This window comes from Bombus flavifrons, chromosome 11 (genome assembly GCF_040668555.2).
Source record: "Bombus flavifrons isolate JBK064 chromosome 11, iyBomFlav1_principal, whole genome shotgun sequence".
In the NCBI taxonomy this organism is placed as follows: Eukaryota; Metazoa; Arthropoda; class Insecta; order Hymenoptera; family Apidae; genus Bombus; species Bombus flavifrons.
The window spans coordinates 10,333,362-10,352,957 of NC_138452.1; the positions used below are offsets into that span (position 1 = coordinate 10,333,362).

The 19,596-nt window shown below is 41.1% G+C and overlaps 1 protein-coding gene and 1 long non-coding RNA gene across 9 annotated transcripts in view; one reads left to right on the forward strand and one right to left on the reverse strand.

Annotated features, from left to right (window-relative positions):
* Positions 1–18,647, reverse strand: part of LOC138184882 (protein trachealess) — a 138,582-nt gene extending 119,935 nt beyond the window's left edge. For 4 of the 8 annotated variants that reach the window (XM_069123295.1, XM_069123294.1, XM_069123293.1 and 1 more), the window contains exon 1: positions 2,001–2,225. In XM_069123295.1, the coding sequence (XP_068979396.1) occupies positions 2,001–2,122 (122 nt within the window). In that variant the 5' untranslated portion in view covers positions 2,123–2,225. Of the gene's footprint in view, positions 1–2,000; positions 2,226–17,720 lie in introns of those variants that run through there. The other 4 variants (XM_069123288.1, XM_069123287.1, XM_069123286.1 and 1 more) reach the window with 2 other exon arrangements.
* Positions 3,751–8,339, forward strand: LOC138185224 (uncharacterized). The gene is made up of 3 exons (XR_011174553.1): positions 3,751–3,949; positions 4,042–4,362; positions 7,580–8,339. It is a non-coding gene; the product is annotated as an uncharacterized LOC138185224 (long non-coding RNA).
* Positions 18,648–19,596: the final 949 nt, after the last annotated feature.

The window sequence follows — 19,596 nt, forward strand, 5'->3', positions numbered from 1 at the left end:
GACCTCTTGTCTGACGATATTAACCCTCGTTAATGATATCGGATTTACGATTATCAGCAAATTACGATTATTTCCTTCAAATTGAATAAATCGAACGTTATAAAAAATTCACGTGTACAGTCTATGCATGGAATATCAGCGAAATAAATTGTACCTAAAAATACGTTGTGCACACAGCCGAATCTAGCATCAAAAATTACAATTAATAATTCTAACTTTAAAGCATATCTCTGCACCTAAATTGCGTCTTAAGTCTTTCATATGTTAACAATAATCAAACACGTAATCTATCAATTTTTTACATCGCAAACAACGCAAACTAATCTAATTTTAAGAACGAAAGTTCTACATTACAAACGAAGAACGTTCAAACGTTCACCTCTTACGGTCCAATTCTCAAAAATATACGGCATAGGTGCAACAAGACTGAGGAAGAGTGTAAATGCGTTCTCGGGACAGTTTAATCAGAAGTTCAGTCTAATCAGAGGTTCGCGCTCCCGCCGAAAGGCGCGTTTACACGGACGCACGTATACGGGCGTACACGACGTTAATCGCGGCGGTATGTGGCGACGACGAACAGTACCGCCTACACAATCACTTGACCTCCCTACGCCCCCGTATCTCTCAGTTAACCTTATCAACTCGATTCAACTCGACCTAACCGGTGTCGGACCGATGCGGCTCGAAAGCAGACGCGCCGCTTACCTACATTCACGTTCCTCCTTTTCGCCACGGGGCACCGTAATATCTTGCTTTACGCGCTCTGAATAAATATCGAACGACTATCGATCCGGTCTCTAGCCCACCTCTAGCCGGGTCAATCGTAAAGAGCTGCCTCGAAACGTTCAATTTGCAACTGTTGTTTCACGTTGTTTAAGGTTCTGAATTATCGTTTTATTAGTAGACTGCAAATGCTTATGCATACACGAGAAATTAAAAAATACTTATCTTTGTGTAAATTAACGTAGTTGCTAATGACCGGAATAGATAGATGCAAGAAATAGGTTTAAATAAAGAAAGAAGTACACAGAGTGCATAGGATGTGTAAAAATGTAATATTACGCTAATTTAATGCATTTTGTTTCAAAACAGATTTGATTGAAATCTTTCGTAAAATTTATCGAGGAAAACGGGAAATAAAAATGGAGCTAGCTAATAGGAAACGAGAAATTGACAACGAAGGAATATTTCAGATTTAAATCGCGTTTTAACGAAGAAATCCGCGCCCCCTTGTTTGTACGTCACGTGAAATATCGCGATAACTCCTGCAGGGAGCTGCTACTCGGATTTGTATGCGTTCGAGGCAACGTCGAACGGGGCCCGACTGTCTCATTATTATCTCGTTTCGCGCGAGTAATTCATTTTTATGTATGTCGAAGTTCTGTTCGGTGATTCACGGTCGTCTCACGCGGTGCACCCGAGCATATTTGAAATTTCCAACTCGTCTAATTGTGCCGATTCTACCTGCACGACTGTATCTTTTGATCGAGCTAGAAGAACTTTTCATATTTTGTTTATTCGTTTTTGATTTCTTTTCCTTTTGCTTCTCCTATCGAATGATGAAAATGTTATCCCATGAAAATTTCCATTTAATAGAGGCTAGAAATTTCTCCTCAATATATTATATAACGATAAATTATTTACGATGTTATTATCTATTTATCATAATTAAGCGATCGTGGTAATCCTTGATCGACTATTTCACTTTATCTAAATTTATTCATCTTGATTACGTTATTAGCGACTGACTCATTTTAGTCAATACTGCTTAAGATTCCTAACCTATACGAATGTTATCGACGAAGTAATCGATCGATAATTACCGACTTTGGCTTAACAAATAGAATCATTGGCTGAATACGTGAGAAGAACAAGTGTCATAGTACGTGAGTAAAGTAACAGTTTGAAAGATCGCAGAAGTATCGCTATTATGTGTTACAATTAATTTCAACGTGTAATTATAGAAATCAGACGAATTAAGAGAAAAGGAAAAACCTTACCAAAAAAGTTGAAGTTCAACCGATAGATGCAATAAAGGTGGACTGCAAATTCGGTGGTATATACAATTTAAAAATACCAAAAGAACTAAACTTTCGGAACATATCACTAATATATCACTCATAACACTTTCACGATTGAAAATTCAAACGATATTTGAAAGATTAACTGCATAATTCGACGATCGGATTCTGACACAAACTGTGCGGGTTTATTACCGACGGCCATTTTTGTCTACTAGTTACTTCGAAGTCAAAATAATGTTAAATATTTAGACGCATATAGATAAATTGTTTTAAATTTCATTTATACTGTTAAATACTTGTGAAAGAAAAATACGGTTATGCATTTCACAGGAGGTATTTCAATTTACTTAACAAATATTTTGATATAGTATGAAATATGGAAAGGAAATGTGAGACGAGAAATGTCGCGAAGAAAATGTTCTGGAATAATCGATGAAAACAAAAAAAGAAAAAAAAACGCAATAACTTCAAAACATGAGAGCCTCGGTGTTACTCGTAGCTATTAACTTTTTTATGCTTAAAGTTGTTAAAGCAAAGTGTTTTAGATATTATGATATTCAGTCAGTTCAAGCAATTTCTTACACGTTTGCAGTATTTAGTTAGTTTACAGTATTTTTATATGTATTCTACGTACGTAGTCATCTGAATTAATTTCCTCTTCTCAAATGAAATATCCTACTTCATTTTAAAAAGTTATTTGATCACAAACATTTATCATCACAAGCTGAATCATGTCGTCACGAATCATTTATTTAAAAATTATAGAGAGAAACACTTACCTTCACCATATACTCATGAACATGAAGCAAAGAGAAGTTTATCCAAAAACAAAGACACGCTTCAAAGATTATATCGAAGGTTCAGGCCAAACAGAAACGAGGGTGTATAGAGGAACCATAAGGATGGGGATGGCGAGTATCAATCTAATAGTAATGAGCAGTGATGCCGAGCGGAAGACTTTGAAATATACATTATGCGGGGATTATGTTTATGCATGCGGGAAAGGCGGCGAGAGCATTTTTCTTTTGATATGCCTTCCGCGACTCCCGCGAGGAGCATCTCCGCGCGGTGGCTGTGAGATTTGAATAAAAGTATCTGGCCGAGTCACTCTGCCGGGGAGCAATTCGCCAGCTGCTTTTTACAACTGCGTGCTCTCATTAAATATGTATAGATTCGCGCCCCGAGCATGTTCCCCCGGATTCGGCCGCCCCCCTTCGTCCCTCACCAACTCCTTATATCCCTGGCCCGATAATAGAACCGCGCGAACGATTACCAAAAACATATGTTTTAAAGATTGCACGCCGCGGGACAGATATATCGTGGCCGCTATCATTTTTTCCAGAGAGCCTAACCGCGATTCCGCGCGTACGACGCACGGTAAATCACTCGAAAATAGAAGGATTGGAAGGGAGTAATTTTTTATCTCAAGTGATCGATACGACAAACTTGAACATCTTATCCTATGTAATGAGGTTATTTGATTTGTCAAAGCTTCGACATCAAGAAATTGGCGGAAGGTGAAGTTGATCACCTTGACTTCTAGGAGGTTGAATAATAGTAGGTATAATGTTATGCTAGATGGTAGCAATAATTTTAATATAACAAAGATGGAATTTAATCATACCAATTTTCTACCAATAATAATTTGTATAAACAATACTATTAAGAGTATATAAAGTTAACCGTGGTAATTCGAAGACTTTTTCAGAGAATAAAGAAGATCACAACAAGAGAATGCGCGTAGAATTGGGAGGCTGAGAAAAGAACTTCTTTGTCCCAGGAGCGATTTATTCATAAACTCTAACAACCATGATAATGCGTATCCTGTATTCAGAAATTACCTGTCGAATAAAAGTAGAAAAGAAAGAAGATAAAGAGGCGGAAGAAGCACAATGAAATTCACCGGTCACTCTGTCTACGTACAGGTAATCCTGGTGATATCCACTTGAATTGCGAATAATTACGATGAATGTACCGTATGATTTAACTTTTTAACGCGGTCTCCCGACATTTCCAGGTCGATTAACTTCGGCTCGCTAGCAGTCAGTCAGTCAATCATTAGGTAATGAGGCCGTGTTTGGAGGCCGGTGTAACTGGACGTCGATAGTCCGTATAAACGTATCGCTGTCCGCATAGAATAGGTCTCGTGATCTTATCGTCACGGTTTCATGTAATGCTAATGGACACATGGTAGCCCAATATGTACCTTAAACGAAAGGGTTAATATGATAGCGGGATAATGCGCGGACATTAAGGAGCCGGACGAGGCACGCCGGACAAATTATGAAGAGAACCATCCAGACGAAACGAGATCTCGTTTGTTGCTGCCTCCTTGAAGGTAAGCAAAGAAAACGGATCGCGAAGCAAATTGTCATTCGTCGGACTTCGAACGGAATCACCTGTTTCCTTCTTAAGGATCAGCAACTTGTTACCAAAGACTTAGCTTCTTGTTACAATTTTTTCAGGGTGATTATTAGATACAAGGATCGTGATTATGTTGCGAGCTTGTTATTGTTTGAAGAAAAAATTTTGCTACAATTTCTCGTGCAATTATTAAGAAGATGGATCGCGGTCGTGTTGCTAGTTGCGAGTAAATTCGTTGCGAGCTTGTTACGCTAAGTATATACTTAACAGATGAGATACTTTCTGAGTAGTTAATGAGGATTAAAAACGAAGTATTGGAAAATAATGAAACTATCCTGACATTCAAGGCCACGATTATTTTTCATCCAGATCTCGAATGAAAAAGCACGTTGTAAGTCTTGCAATTTAGCAAGCAAAGTCGCGTTACATTCTTTATTAAGATGCAACGTCGCCGGCGGTTTCATTTCTCCTAGGAACAAATGGGCCGCAAGTTATCACCCCGAGAGAGCGCGACCCTTCCATTTAAAAAATGTAAATTTGTTAATGCAACAGTAGTGGGAGAGCGTGAAAATTCGCTCGACAACCCTGCCATTTCTCCGGCTTGGTTCGCAGCCACCCTATTACCTGAGACTATTATCCAATACAAAAAATCAAATAAAGTATGCTAAGTTACGCTTCGAAGACTTAGGGAGTCAGCGAGAACTGTCGAGGGGTTGTAGGAACATTTTTTCTTACGCCCTTCCCCACCCTTTAGCAGCGTGCCCAGCTACGTCTGGCAACACCCATTGGCCACTTACACGCTTTCTTCGTCGCTTCCTATTAACTTTCAACAGGGTGTAAGAATTAAACGAGTCTTAAAGCCCGCGCGCGATTTATAGGCGGACAAACGCGAAAATTACATCGACGGTGCTGATAAAATTTTACTCCAAATTATCTGTAAATATCGAAGACGAGACAATTGTAGATACATACGAAGTATATCTCAAACATATTATCTCGAATATATTGTTTGGACATAAGAACTAAGATTTTTGAATTACTAGAAGAATCAAATCTTGTCAAGGCTATCGTCTCGGCAAAGATGAAATTTTATGGACTGGAAAAGTCATCGAACGAAATATTTGTTAAAATAAGACACGCAAGATAAGATGATCGTATTCTGTCTAATAGATAAATATAGAAGTCGCGTCTGATATCGTTGAAAGAAGCAGACGAGCATCGATTGTATCACGGAAATCACCGTTCTTAACCGTACAAAATGTTCATGGCTATGACTCGTGATTCTCGAAGCTATTCTCATATCACGTAAATGGATATAACTTTCTACTAACGACCAGCTACGCACCGCGATATCGAGCTACGATTTTCTATCGTTGCATAAGCTGTAATAAGGTTGACGTAATGTGATCAGAAAAAGGTATTGGTCCAAACACCGCGCCGCGAAGCACAGCGCGAAAGTTTCATAAAAACTCACATTTTACGCTTCGATAGGTTTCATTACTCAGTTGATACATATCATTCGATGTTCTTCTACGCTATAAAAAGTAGGAAAAAACCGCGGAATTCTACGATCAGGGTGATGTTGTCATCGCGATGTTTACCGTAGAAAAGCGAAATGATAAGCGTCTACTACGCCACAATATCGACAGGTTATAATTTGCGAAAACAGATAAATTTTGAAATTAAGATGCGATTTTAATATTACTGTAAAAACTGTCCAGTGACGTACGTCAAATGTGCTCGACAACGTTTAACGCAGATTACAAAAACGACGACTCGATAAACCTTAAATAGTATTCCAAGAGCAGAGACACTGAGCCATTAAAATACGCACTTGTTCTGCGAACAAGCACACGGCCACTTTTACCGCTTTCCAGAAAATAATGACAAATATGGTACTTTGTGGCTCAAACTTAATACCCGGTCGTTTGCGAAATACGCGGCGCTTTACTGCATTCCACGTCGTCGGACCTTGACTTCGTCCAAGATATAGTTCCCGATTTATGAGAAATATCGGGCGCCGCGGCAACGATCGCCACTGAACACCGTTGGAATTCTACCGAGAATTTAGTTGCCATTAAAAAAAAAGTCTATGCAGTTACATGTCCGCTTTCTTGTCCGCGTTACGTATAAACAGCCGTGGAATACCAGTAGGCTCGATTCAAACAATCCAGTTTCTTGGAAGTTCTTTCAGGAACGTTTCAGGGGTGGAACGATTGCCTCGAATCGATGAAGAACCAAATGGGAGATCTTTCCTTTGAAATAAAACGAAGAATGACGTCTAGCAATATTTAGAGAAAGACGATGTTCATAGCTAAGTTACAACTATCGAAAAATATTTTTCTGATTGCACGAAAGTGCGAAGATTAACAAATGAATTAACAAATCGAATATTTTATGAGAAATTTGTGGTGATTAAAGTAGAATTGTTCGTAGGAATATCCGTTCTTGAAACAACAGGTTGAACGGTGAACTTTAAACCGCACGCGGCCTTGATAGCCAAGTGCATCGAAATAAAACGTAGCAAAGTAGCGTGCAAGGCGTAGGGCTCTCTTTTTCTCAATGGGCGTTTTTCAAACTAATTAAAGCGGATATTAAATCACTTCTGCGGTACACACCCTTCGGTTTCACTGATGTACGACCTATTAATTAACGTTTCCGATGCTGCAGAATATTACTTGCCTCCGTACCATCCTGAAGATTGCCCAGATATTTGTCTGATTGGATACCGAGTAAACGAAACTTTGCAAGAAGCTTGCAGAGCTGACACTTTATGGCTTTCGTATAAAATATAGTTTTATATATTATAAAAGTTGCCAGTCGCAATAACGTGCGTATTTTTGCACAAAACTATCGCAAATTGCGATCCAACTATTACGCTCTGGCGTACATTGCAACATTAGGGACATAAGTCAACATCGCACAAAGTCACCACTGCAAAATTACAAACCAACTAGCTACACGTTTCTACGTATATTCTTTCCGTAGCAAAATTATCACTCAACGAGAAAATATTCGAATTCTCATCCTTCGCAAATGGTTACAAAGTATCTATGTTGATTTTAATTGCGATATTAAAGTTTAGTACTTTTTCATACACTCGTTGGATTAAACTTCTTCTCCAAAATCATCACTTAACTTCCAGACACACAGTCTTTATCAGCATTTTCCTCGCAAAGCGCCGTTTTCAGGACTGTATGGAGCGACATGGTTTCAAAATTCGGGAAAAAGGAAGCGCAGGGGTAGCCGGCCGGTCCGACAAAGGACGAGAGAATCCCTCGGGAGGCACGGCACGAGTGGGTCAGTGACGTCGGGCACGGGACAGCGTGCATATCGAAGGAGGGACGACGGGAGGGAAGAAGCCAGCGGCCCTCCTCGAATGATCTTGACTCGAGGGGGAGACGGCGTGCGAGCGAGCGAGAGACGCGGCTGGGCCGCGGGCGAGTTGTATAATATGAACGCGCCGGACCGCGGCGCAGTTTCGGCAGGCTATAATCAATTCTGATTGCAGTCCAGCATCGCAGCGCGATCCACCGGGCCGATAGCTGAGAAAAAAGTTCGCGCTTCCAACTACCGGGCTGCCCATGGTACTACGACCCGTTCAAGGGACCGAGGGGAACCAGCTACCAGGGTGTACTAGCGACTGCGACTTCGGCTGAGGATACAAAGTGGAAAAAGGAAAATATTGGAAGAAAGATTAGAAAAGGGTACGAAGGAGAAAAGTTCAGGAGCGAAGAAGATGGCAAAAAGGTGGTGAAGAATGGGAATATTTTATAGAATCCTATATAGCCATAAAAACATCGCAAGCGACCTTTCGACAAATATAACTGGCAAAGATAAAAAGACTTTCTTCCAATAAGGAGGGTGTTATACCAAAGTAGGCCATTCGCCAAATTCACGTGTTCTAAAGTTTAGAACCTCGAAACAGAAATTGCGTACTCGAAAGAGTAAAAGAGGCACGAAGCAGCATCGACTGGATAAAAACGGAATCGAGTTATTTTATTTATCGGTTGGTCAGCAGCCAGCCTGGCTACGCCTTCGAAGTCTCGCGAGCTATCGTTGGACACGCGGGAGGGAAAGAGAGAAGCGAGGAGAAGTCGGGTCCAGGCGAGGCCAGACTGCAGTCTCTCGGTTCTTCGGTTCTCCTCTGCCATCGAATGGTTCGGGGAACGACGGAAGAATGCATCCATCGGTTGTGCATCGGTGCAACAGCAACAAGAGCGCGCGCGCGCGCGCACTCTTCTTAGGAGACAACCCTTTTTTCCTCGCCCCTTCTTCCTTCCTCTCTCGCGACGTACGTTCGGTTCGTACGTTCTTTTCCGTCCCATTCGAAGAGACAGATTCTTCTTCTCTTTCTCTGCGATGTGTCGCGCGAGCGTCCGGCCCCATTAGCAGTTGGACGAGCCATCATTCAATAACGCTCTCAATGCCTGTGCGACCGTGTCTCCCGCGTGCACACTGTCCATGTGCAGCCGACACGCGTGTCGTCGTACGACTGATCATCGTGCACCAGTTTCTCTCAACTGGCTGCCTCGCGATCGAATTCGACTACCGTGAAGAACGACTGCAATACTCGTCGAAACTTAGGGTTCACTCGTTTTATATGACCCAGTCAAAAGCCAAATTCATCAACTCGATAGCGATAGCGATAGATTCAGTAACATCAACGAGATAGCATTTAATTTCAGATTCGGTCAATGTGCTTTATTAACAGAATTCTAGATACCGTTACAAAATAATAATGAAAGAGATGTAGCAGAAGCTTGATCGAAGATCGTAAAACGAACGCGTCGTCGCTTAATTAATTAGCAGCACGTTGTCGTCAATTTTGTTCCGTCACGAGAGAGCTTAAAGCTCGATGATGCATCGCGGAGATATTAAACGCAGCCATCTCTGGTTTGTCCGTCAATCTCCAGACGAACTGTCAGCAGATCCGTATATACACATCGAAGGCCTGCAATTTAAGTCGGCCAGACTCGACTGACAATGCTGGTGCGCGATCGACACCGGTATTATGTGCGTCAGATTACAATTTACATTTCGTATCTTAATTTCAAGCGGATCAAGATTAAACATATGGTATGATCGTGATTTCGTTATTTACTCGACGATGCGCAAAATAATTTTAATTGAATGTTTATAGTCTGACCAACGGAATTAATAGCTATACTCCTTTTACATTTGTTTTGGTAGTACATGTAGCATTTGTAAATTATTTATTTCTTTTTTTATAGAAAAAAATCATGTACACAACGGAATGTTGAAGGCTATTAGTTTATTGACATTCTCGGTCTCTTAGTTATCATTATTTATAGTGTTACATTCGAGATTATTATACTTGCAAATGGCGAGCAAAGCGATTAATTTTCGTTCGAACAAAGCGACGATGGTTTTGCGGTCATTCCCTCTTATTGCGGATTCAATATCGCGCGTGCACACGTATGATTTATAATACTGATTAAATCCTTCGTATTTATCATTTTGCCACTGTCGGCACGTGTGTAACCGGTTCTCGCTCACGTAGCTTTTCGACAAATTTCGCGAAATCAACTACGTCCGATTTCGCTGAATCACAATGCGCTAATTAAGTATATTATTAGACGCGGTTTTTACCTATCTCTGCCAGTTATATCGACAACGAAATTTCTACAGTGATCCATTAAGGCTATCACAATTTTAATCTACTAAAATTGATTTACAAAATATTCACCTGTCGATGTTTCTTTTATAACATTCTGTTTATTATTAAATTTAAGTGAGAAGTAGCGACTCTACATCGCAAATGTGCTCTTCTGAATTTAATTTCATATAACCAATTATTACGCGTAATTATTTTCCTAGAAAAACATTTTTTTCAATTACTTGTTATATCAATTACGAAAATGTAACGCGAAGCACGAGTCACGGTCGTTTTTCTCGTTGCTTAATCGAATTTATTTAAAATGGTCGGCTTACATTACAGTCGCGGCACATTTCGACATCCGGCCACGCTTCTGAGTAACATCATTATCGATAAGATCAAAGAAACCCGGTCTACTCGAGTTTTCAGTGGAAAGTAACCTGTCAAGTCGGTCAGTAGCTCTACACGTTTCTACGACAATGAGGTGTCAGACGTGTGTAACTTTAGAGGTACTCTTAAACCTTCGATGAACGTAGAAAACAGGTGAGTATGCTTAATGTCAATAATTTTCGAGTAAAGACACGTATAAGTTTCATAGAACTGTGTAATTTTAAAATAAATATAAGTATTCCGCTCTGGGCTGTTTAAATATTATCTTAAACGTTAGAAAAATTTAAAACCTGTTTTTAAGGAAAATTCGTTTCAACGAGTAACGTAGCAACAATATAGCTTTTAATACATTGGCAATAAAATTGAAGGGATTTAGACAATTTTCCAAATATATTTTAATACCGTTTGCAGATTATGTCTATATATATATATGTTTTTTTTTTTTTAATTTCTACAAATACGTGTCGGAGCTAGATCCCCTCAGATTATAACAGCGTGTTAAAGGGCTGTACATTAGGATATTACAATTAGCTTTAACGAACTTCATCATATGTTGACCTACTTACATCTTACCAGCAGCACAAGTAAAACGATGATTAACGATCTCGAATGGAGTATAATAATACTCCTTCTGATACTTAATCGCACTATTTCTCACTTGCAACGTGTTAAATAACCCGAGGTCTAAACGAGGTGTCTGCCTAAAGTACCGTCTGTCAGTCTAGTTACTAATTCCACTGATCGTGTTCATCTTCAGTTAAAATACAACTTCATATCGCACTACAAGTGCCCCGTAATCTCTTTACCAAATTAAGCTACTCAAATAACATTTTAGGCCTGCATTTTAATCTCGAAAAATTCAAATATTGAAATTTTCAAATATTTAAACATTCGAAGAATCAAATACTCAAAGATTTGAATGCGTACATTCAAACGTTCAAATATTTAAATATTTCAAACTTTCCAAGTCTCAGGCAACCAGAAATTTAAATACCACGCTTCTCAAACTTCTAGATATTCAGACGTTTCAAAATTTCAAATACACCAAGGTTTTGAAGCTATTCCTTCAATTCCATATCTTCAGGGTATTTCCTAAACGCGATGAATCGAAAAAGTTGAATATTTTTCGCAATTCTCGAACGATTGATCTCAGTTTGATAAAGCTTTTATTATTAACAAATACGGCGATACAGCGATCGTTGGTCCAGCTGTGCGTGAAACATCGGTACGCGCACGTACACAACGGGACACGATAAATCCAATTAGGACGAGCACGAGCAGCAACGATTATCGGAACTGTTTAATCTAATGCAAATACCGGACGATTGCATCTGTCAATAGAGGTTCGAGGCCGTCTTGAGTAGCGGCAGCTTCGAGTATACTGACAGAAGTACCCGAGGCACGACACGGCAACAAGTGGTGCTCGACGCACCGCTAGGTCAACACGTCGTCCGCGTACTCTCGTTCTCGTACGTCGAAGACGGAGTTCTTTTCACCGGACAACTTCTGTGACATTATACTTCGAGCACCACTTCAATCTATCCGTCAAACATCGCTGCGGAGCACACAACGAGAAAGGCAAATGTTGTCCGAGTTCTCCTCTGGGAACGCTTTACCTCGAATCAGGTGAAATAGATGAGTTTTAGGGATTGAGATTTAAACATCTAGGATTCATGATTCACGGTTGTGTTATTTCTCAAAAAGATGTAATTTGCGCGATGTTCGTTCACGCTCATCGCCATAATGCAAACTCCTCTTCGTCTAAAGGTACAGCTGTTCTTCACAATAACGTTTCAGTGGAATGATAAAAGGTGAAATAAATTTTGTAATCGATTAATATCAGCGAAGCGTTTCGAGCGATTAAACAGCACGATTATTCCGGCGATGAAAAGAAAGGAGACGCATGATGGGCAGAGAATGGAAGAGAACGGAGCAACGCTCGTTATTTCGAGCGCCTGGGCTGCCGGATAATTGATAGCGGAATGCTAATAACCTGGACGAGCCACGGATTATAATAAGTTTCTTGCGTGCCGCTTCTTGCGTTCGATCGCTGTTCTCGCTAACGCTGTCACAGCCGGCTCTGTCAGCTTATCACGCCGATGCTAATTAATCGGCCGGGGGAATCTGGCTGAACGGAGACAAATCGGGAATAGTTTTTCATGATGTCGTCAAAACATAAGTAGGATAGGATTAAGGAATGATTAAAACGGGAATTAATCTCGCGAGTCAATATTTTTCTGGCTGCAAAAATGTGTTGTGGTTTAAGAGAATTTAATGTGAAAGATGAATAGCTTCGGAATTATTTCAGTATGTAATTTTGCGAGTGAATTAGAACGAGGTCAAATAAGATCAAAGGAAAGGTGGGGTTAATCCGAGAAAACTGTAGGAAAAGTTAATCGACGAAATGTTTCGAAAGGAATTCTATAAAATTATACGATTTGAATTTCATTTCACTTAAAAATTTAGATTTATATTCGAAACTTAAACATGACATGCAGTTTAACCAATCAAGCGAATTCTCTTGCAACGTTTCAAAAATAATTCTGGAGGTCGGCTATTTTCAAAGTTATTCGATTTAAGATTTTTCCAAGCTCGACGTGGATATGGTATATTAAGTGCATATTAGAGAGATTCGATGGCGAGATAAGACGATGGAAAAGGCAAACGTGTACAAATACTAGTTAGCTATCCTATAATTGAATGGCGAAATATATTTTTTGAACTAACAAATTACGAGCTGCACTGTATATCTTAGAGAATGTCAATCAGAAATTAATATCGGTCTTTGTTGTTGAGAGGCTGCAATTAACCGCGTGTTTGTCTAATGAACAAGCATACATTAAAATCCGTAAAAAGACTAACCTAAATTTCACAATCTATAAATAGATTGCAACTTTCCATAGAAATTTTCATTGTTCGCGCGCAAATTTATTTCGATTTTTAAAGAGATGAACTTAAATCTCCTAATGAAAGCAAATTGCTTACTTCACAGAAATTTCATATAATTCATAGTTTGTCACGTCTCTGTAAATCTGTTTACTATATCACGCCTACTACATTCTCCGACTGTAACTATGTACACGATATCATCCAACTCCGAAATTGTCGCGACAATCGCAAATTACACAAGCGACAGCTCCCTTCGTTCGAAAAGAATCAATCGACAACGACGAAGGAGAAAAACGGGAATGAAAACACGAGAAGGGGAATGATACATAGAAACGATTAATCGAAGCCTATCGAAAATGGGCGATGCCCATTTACCGTACACGTATCCTATTCGGCCGGCGAATAGATTTACGACACAACGTGCGAAAATTCGTAAAAAATCTTAATACAATTTGCTAGAAGATTAAACTACGGCGAGTGTATAATTACACGAATGGTTCGTACACTTCCTTTTCAGACCCTGGCCGAGATTACGTATCGCCGTGTACTGCATTATGGAGTGTGAATAATTATAGTACACGAGTGGAACCGATGAACGAGTGTGTGCTCGCGCGCGCGCGCGCGACCACATCCATGCCATCGCGACGATTAACAAAGAACAACCGTGGCAGCTTTTCGAAAGGCTTCCTCGAAACCCTGAAGGGAGCAGAAACCGGGTGGAGAACCAGAAGAAGAAGAAGAAGGAGGAGGAGGAGGAGGACACAAAAAAGTCGTATCGAAGCGGCTATCTCGATTAGATCTCTGTATCGGATCCATCGATCGTCTTGTCAATTACACGGAATCGTATATCGAGCCGCGTAAATTACGGAACACGCGTCTCACGTGAAATAATATTGTACGTTACGCGACGTTCGGTCGCCGTAAATGTGTGTGCGCGGGCGCACGTTCGCAAGGGAAAAATGTAATTGCCATCGGTGGGATGAGAATCGGCAAAGCCCGATATCGTTCGCGTGCTTCGCTCCTAGAGCAATTTAGGAAATTGATAACGAACACCAAAGTGGCGCCGCTGCAACTGTGCATTAAGGACGGGAAAATTGAAACCCGCGTTTCAATGCTAGACATTGTTTCGCTGTCGGGGTCAACGTTTTTGCTGGAGTGATTCTTGAAATTGTTGCCGTGTGGTAATTATTAGAGTTGGTTTTTCTCGATGTTTTCCTGAGGGACATTAATCAGGAAGTTTATGCCGTTGAAGAAGCAGCGAACGAGGTTCTGTTAGAATTTTACGTTTGGATATCCCGTTTTTGATTTACTGTAAATAAGTAGATATTATTATTGGAAAAGAAATTAGAAGAAGCTGCACTAGATCGTATAGTAACGTACGAATATTTCTCTGCTTTTGGAAAGTAGTGATTTATTGTGCGTCTGAATTGCTTCTTTCTGTCTGACTATGAATAAGTAGATTCTACTGCAGCAAAGTTATTGCATCAGATCATCAGATATGTAACGCGAGTGTTCTTCTTTGTCGAGAGGAATGTAACAATAATTTATTAGCAATGAAATAAAGCTTAATCTATGTTTGTATATCTTCTTTCGTTATGTTAAGTAAATAAATGTTGCAGTTGGAAAAGAAACTGTTCAGTCCAAATATAGATACAAATGACTTATTCGCAATCATCGCTCACAAACTACTTAAATATTCATGCGCGTATCTTCTCCGTATTGGCAGAAACAGTTTCGACCTCTATACCAAAGACTCTTTCATCTGCGAGTATAGCGTAGAGGAAAGGGTTAAAGGGTTAAACGAAACACATTGACATCAAAGACTCGATCAGAAAAAAACACGAGAGAATCTCTAACTTAGTTTCTTATTTCCACGCACGTCCACGGTTCGAATTCACGTTCGAATCCAGAGTTGTCATAACTAATTGAATCTTCACGCGTGTACGTACACCGCGCGAGTCAGGATAAACGCTCGAGCCGATAGAATCGCTCAGCACGAGATAAACTTGTCCGTGGCTGAAGTTTATTAACGCGCGCACACGGCCCGGTTACATGTCGAGGAAAAGAAATCGACTTTATAAATATTATACGAGAGACACGCGTGTGCAACGGCGAACTGGTTTTCGCTGTGAGCGTTGCGTTATCAGCGAACCAGTTACAGCACTTCCACAACCCGCCTCTCGCCGATCCCGAAAATTTCAAAACTTCACGCACGTCTCACCGATGAAACCGACGTTTCTACTTCCTTGAAATATCTTGTCACCACGTGTCGAGAACGCTACCGCGCGAGTTACGTGTAAATTACCGCTCCGAGCCTGTTTTTCGGCAAGGAAAACGTTTCTGTATATAACGTGGTTCACTTACTTCTTACGGATATCTAACAGTTAGAAATTTTACGAGCGCTGTAACGAAACGCGGCAATCAAGATTATATAGAAACTTGCAACCAGACTGAAGAAGTGTAAAGAACTCACAAGATATTTTTCGGTAGCAGACACTTCGCAGAGATCGTCGGAACAGTTGATCAGTCAAAGTATCGTCAACGAGCAACTTCTCTCGCGCGATAATTGCGAACCATATGCCTAATCGTTCTCTAGCCAGCTTTAAACTCGATACACCAAAAAAGAAAAAAAAAAAACAAGTCAAGAACGAAGAAGAAATAAATAATAGAAGGTTCGATGGATTGTCGACGTTTCAGTCATTTCTGGTAGCAAGTTCGTTCGTGCAGGCCACGTTCGTCCACCGCGTGCCAAATTACATTAAAACCCTGTACGTGTCGAGCATGCTCGGCTAGATACGAACAACGAGATGTGTACAGTGTATTCGCGAAATAAAACCCTTAGACAGAAAGTTAGCTCGCATGTCCCCCGTAATTTACGCATGAACAAGCGACATATTATTTCGCGTAATCACGCTCCAACCATATGAAAAGTTACTTTATGCGGTTTATGTGGCGTTATACCGCTACCAAGAGCAAAAGCGAATAGGGGATGAAGAGGGAAAAAGAGGAAAATAGATAGAAGCATGGTTACACATCGAACTACATAACCAGCTATTGGTCATTTAATTATTATATCCTGTCTCATAAATTATTCAGTTCTGTAACGTTTGCCGATCTTCGGGAATTATTTATTGCGCGCACGTGAAGGGGGTAACAAACGCGTCTAATTATTCGCGAGGAATGCCGATATTTTTGCGCGATTTACAACCAGTGATCATCGATAGTTGCGGCATCGTTCGCGGATCTTCGGATTTTTCGTGTCGTCTACCGTGTAACCATGTGTGTTCTACCAGTGCGTTTACGGTACTGATAACAGAATTCGTCATGTTTGAAAGTGATTTTAGTTAAGTTCCAGAACTTTGGAAGAGTATCTATGTGTGGAAGGAAATTTAGGAAAAAGTGGGCAAATATTAGCCGGATTAAAGATAATCTCATACATTATATAACTCTAATTTCGAATTTCGAATAAACTATTTGTTTTTGGTTGAAGAGGATCAAGAGAATCACGAAGTGGAAGGCTGAAGACTGGTATGAGAGAAACGTCAACGAACTTGATTGTCTAATAGGAACTAAGGTAAAGAGAGTATTTAAGCAAGGTGTTTGCTCGAAATGGGTAAACACGAGAGTATTCGTTTAGCAGAGAAATATTTACAAGGTAAATTTCGAAGGCTGACATTGCCTACCTATACGCTCGACGGTGCATCGAATCTGATATGGAAAGAGCAACTCGATCGTAAAGGCAATAATATCGGCAAGAAAAGAAGGAACCAACCATACAGATTTACTTAAAGTATATACGTTAAAGATTCAAATCGGACTAGAGAACTAACCGAACGCTGAACAATTTGTAATCGGATCGAAAGCAAAATATTGTACATTAAAACGAATAACTCGATACCAATTGGTATTCAAATATTTGTATCTTGACACGTATAATTTCCAAGGCATCTGTACGATATTTAAAATAATAGCCGTGGCTACAGCAAATTTTTATTATGTATTCCAAGGAACAAAAATCAGGGAATCTTTATCCTAGATATTCCTATCCTATTATCCTAGAACTTCTATTGGAAAATTGTCAATGCATCAATCATCAACCTCATGCTCAATCATGCTAAATAAGATACATGTACCTGTATCCTAAGAAACTTTAAACCACGTTATTCGAAAAAGCTAGTGCTATTCTCAATGGATCCTAAACAACAACTAAAGCATCGTTATCTTAGATACTCTCTGAAACAAAACCTTTGTGATAAAATAAAATGATAAGCTATATATATATATATATATCCTAGGAAGAGTTTAACTACCATGATAACCAACACGGTACCTGGCTACCATAGCTTTCGGCGAATCCTAACGAAAGGTTTAAAGGCAAAACAGCAACCCCCAAGTAGAATCGATATAGAACACGAATCAGTCGATGGACTAACCTGTAGTAAGGGAATCCCTGGTGAACGTGAAGGTCCATAGGCATGGCAGGATGCGTAGGGCCATGGTGTGCCGGTGCGGGGGTGTACTCACCGGCCGCGGACAGGGGTGGCTGCATCATGCTCGCCGCGGCAGCCGCATGGTGGCCGGCGAGCATCGCCCCCCAATGAAAACCCGGGGCACCGGGCATCGCCGACGGATGTTCCAGTTCGAGGCCGCGGTGACTCGTCGAGGGTAACGCGCCACTTCCGGCAGATCCTCCGGCGATACCGGCGGCTCCACCAGCACCGCTTCCGGCGACACCGCCGCCGCGGTGCATTAGCCAGCCCTCCACCACGAACGTCAATCTTGTCCGTCCGTTGAAACACCGTGAATCACACCCAACAATAATGTTACCTCGTACGAAAAAAAACCACACACCCACCGATCAAAACAACGGACACTTCCGTGTCTTTTTTCCACGCGAAACCTCTCTATATCTCTTCTACTCTACTAGCAACAAGCTTCCCCCTTTACGTACATATACCTCCACCAAGAACGAGAAAACAAACCCCCGACGAATAATAGCAATCACTTGACACACTGTCGACACATGATCGGTCCCATGCACGACGCGAGCCGGCGGCCTATCCGCGAGCCTGCCACCGGCTCCGGAACACGGCTCACCGGACACTCTCGCGATCCACTATCGAGGAGGATGCGGACGTTGAAGCGCGTAGTAGCACTTGGCGGTCGCGGTGACAGCGCGGTAGTCTCCCTGGTGCCGATCGGCGTCGTCGTCGTCGGCGACGCGGTCCTCGCCGGATGTTCACGGTTACGCGGGGGAGACAGGTGTTCCCGTAGGTTCCTCTCGCGAGCCGCTGCAGCTGGACGGACCCGGAGAGTGGCGCAGCCTTTAGCTCGGCCATGAATGACGCGCCGTACCTCGAGCTACTTCGCGGAGGCGGGGCCTACTCGCGCCCACGTGACACCTACCGCCTCCATCCTCTCCCCCAACACCGTGTCGCTGCCCAACCCTCCCCTACCTAACCGCGACCCGCGTTCTCTCCCTCCCGACTCCGTTCCGGCCCCGCTCTCTCCACGCCAGCTGTGCCACTACCACCACCATCACCACCACCAAAGTCGATACCGCGTCCTCCGCCGTCCACCGACGAACCTTGCACCCGGACGGTACCATCGACGATTCCAACGCAAATCTACCACTACCGTGGATCATCCTCTCGACGAAGACTCTGCTTCGATAGCTTCCCCACGGAGAGTTCCTGTCGTACAGTTTCCTGCGTTTTTGGGACAGGATTCAGGCTATAGTTATAGCGGATACGTATTTCGACGAATTCAGAATCATCAAACGTATACGTATAAATCCTTATGAGATTCTTGTCATTCGTTTGAAAAAATTTGTTTCAAATTTGAATGTTCGTGCTGCTGTGTAAAAATCATGTAAAAAGGACTGTAAAAATCATTTTATCTAAGTAACGTTCGTTTTTACGCATTTTATTACTCGCTTCGGAAAGTTTGCAAGCAGTAACTAGTTTAACTATAGCTCTTTTAAAGTTCGTAGAGAATCATAAACTCTAACTACACGTTAATTAGGGCATAACGAGTAAACGTAAAAGATAATAACGTTAATTGTTTTTTATGGTTCGGATTATCGATACTGTATAATAGTATACGAAGTCTGTTTTATATAAGGAGCAATAAATAAAATAAAGTTGACAAAAACTTCCACGCATAAACGAGGTGAAACTTCTTACGGAAATTCGCCCTTTCACTCGGCGCGTACGGTATTTTATTGCATTCCAACGGTAATGATCTATCAGCGGATACCATTTTGCGCCATTATTGTATTCATTATCAAATTATCTTCCATATTGTTTG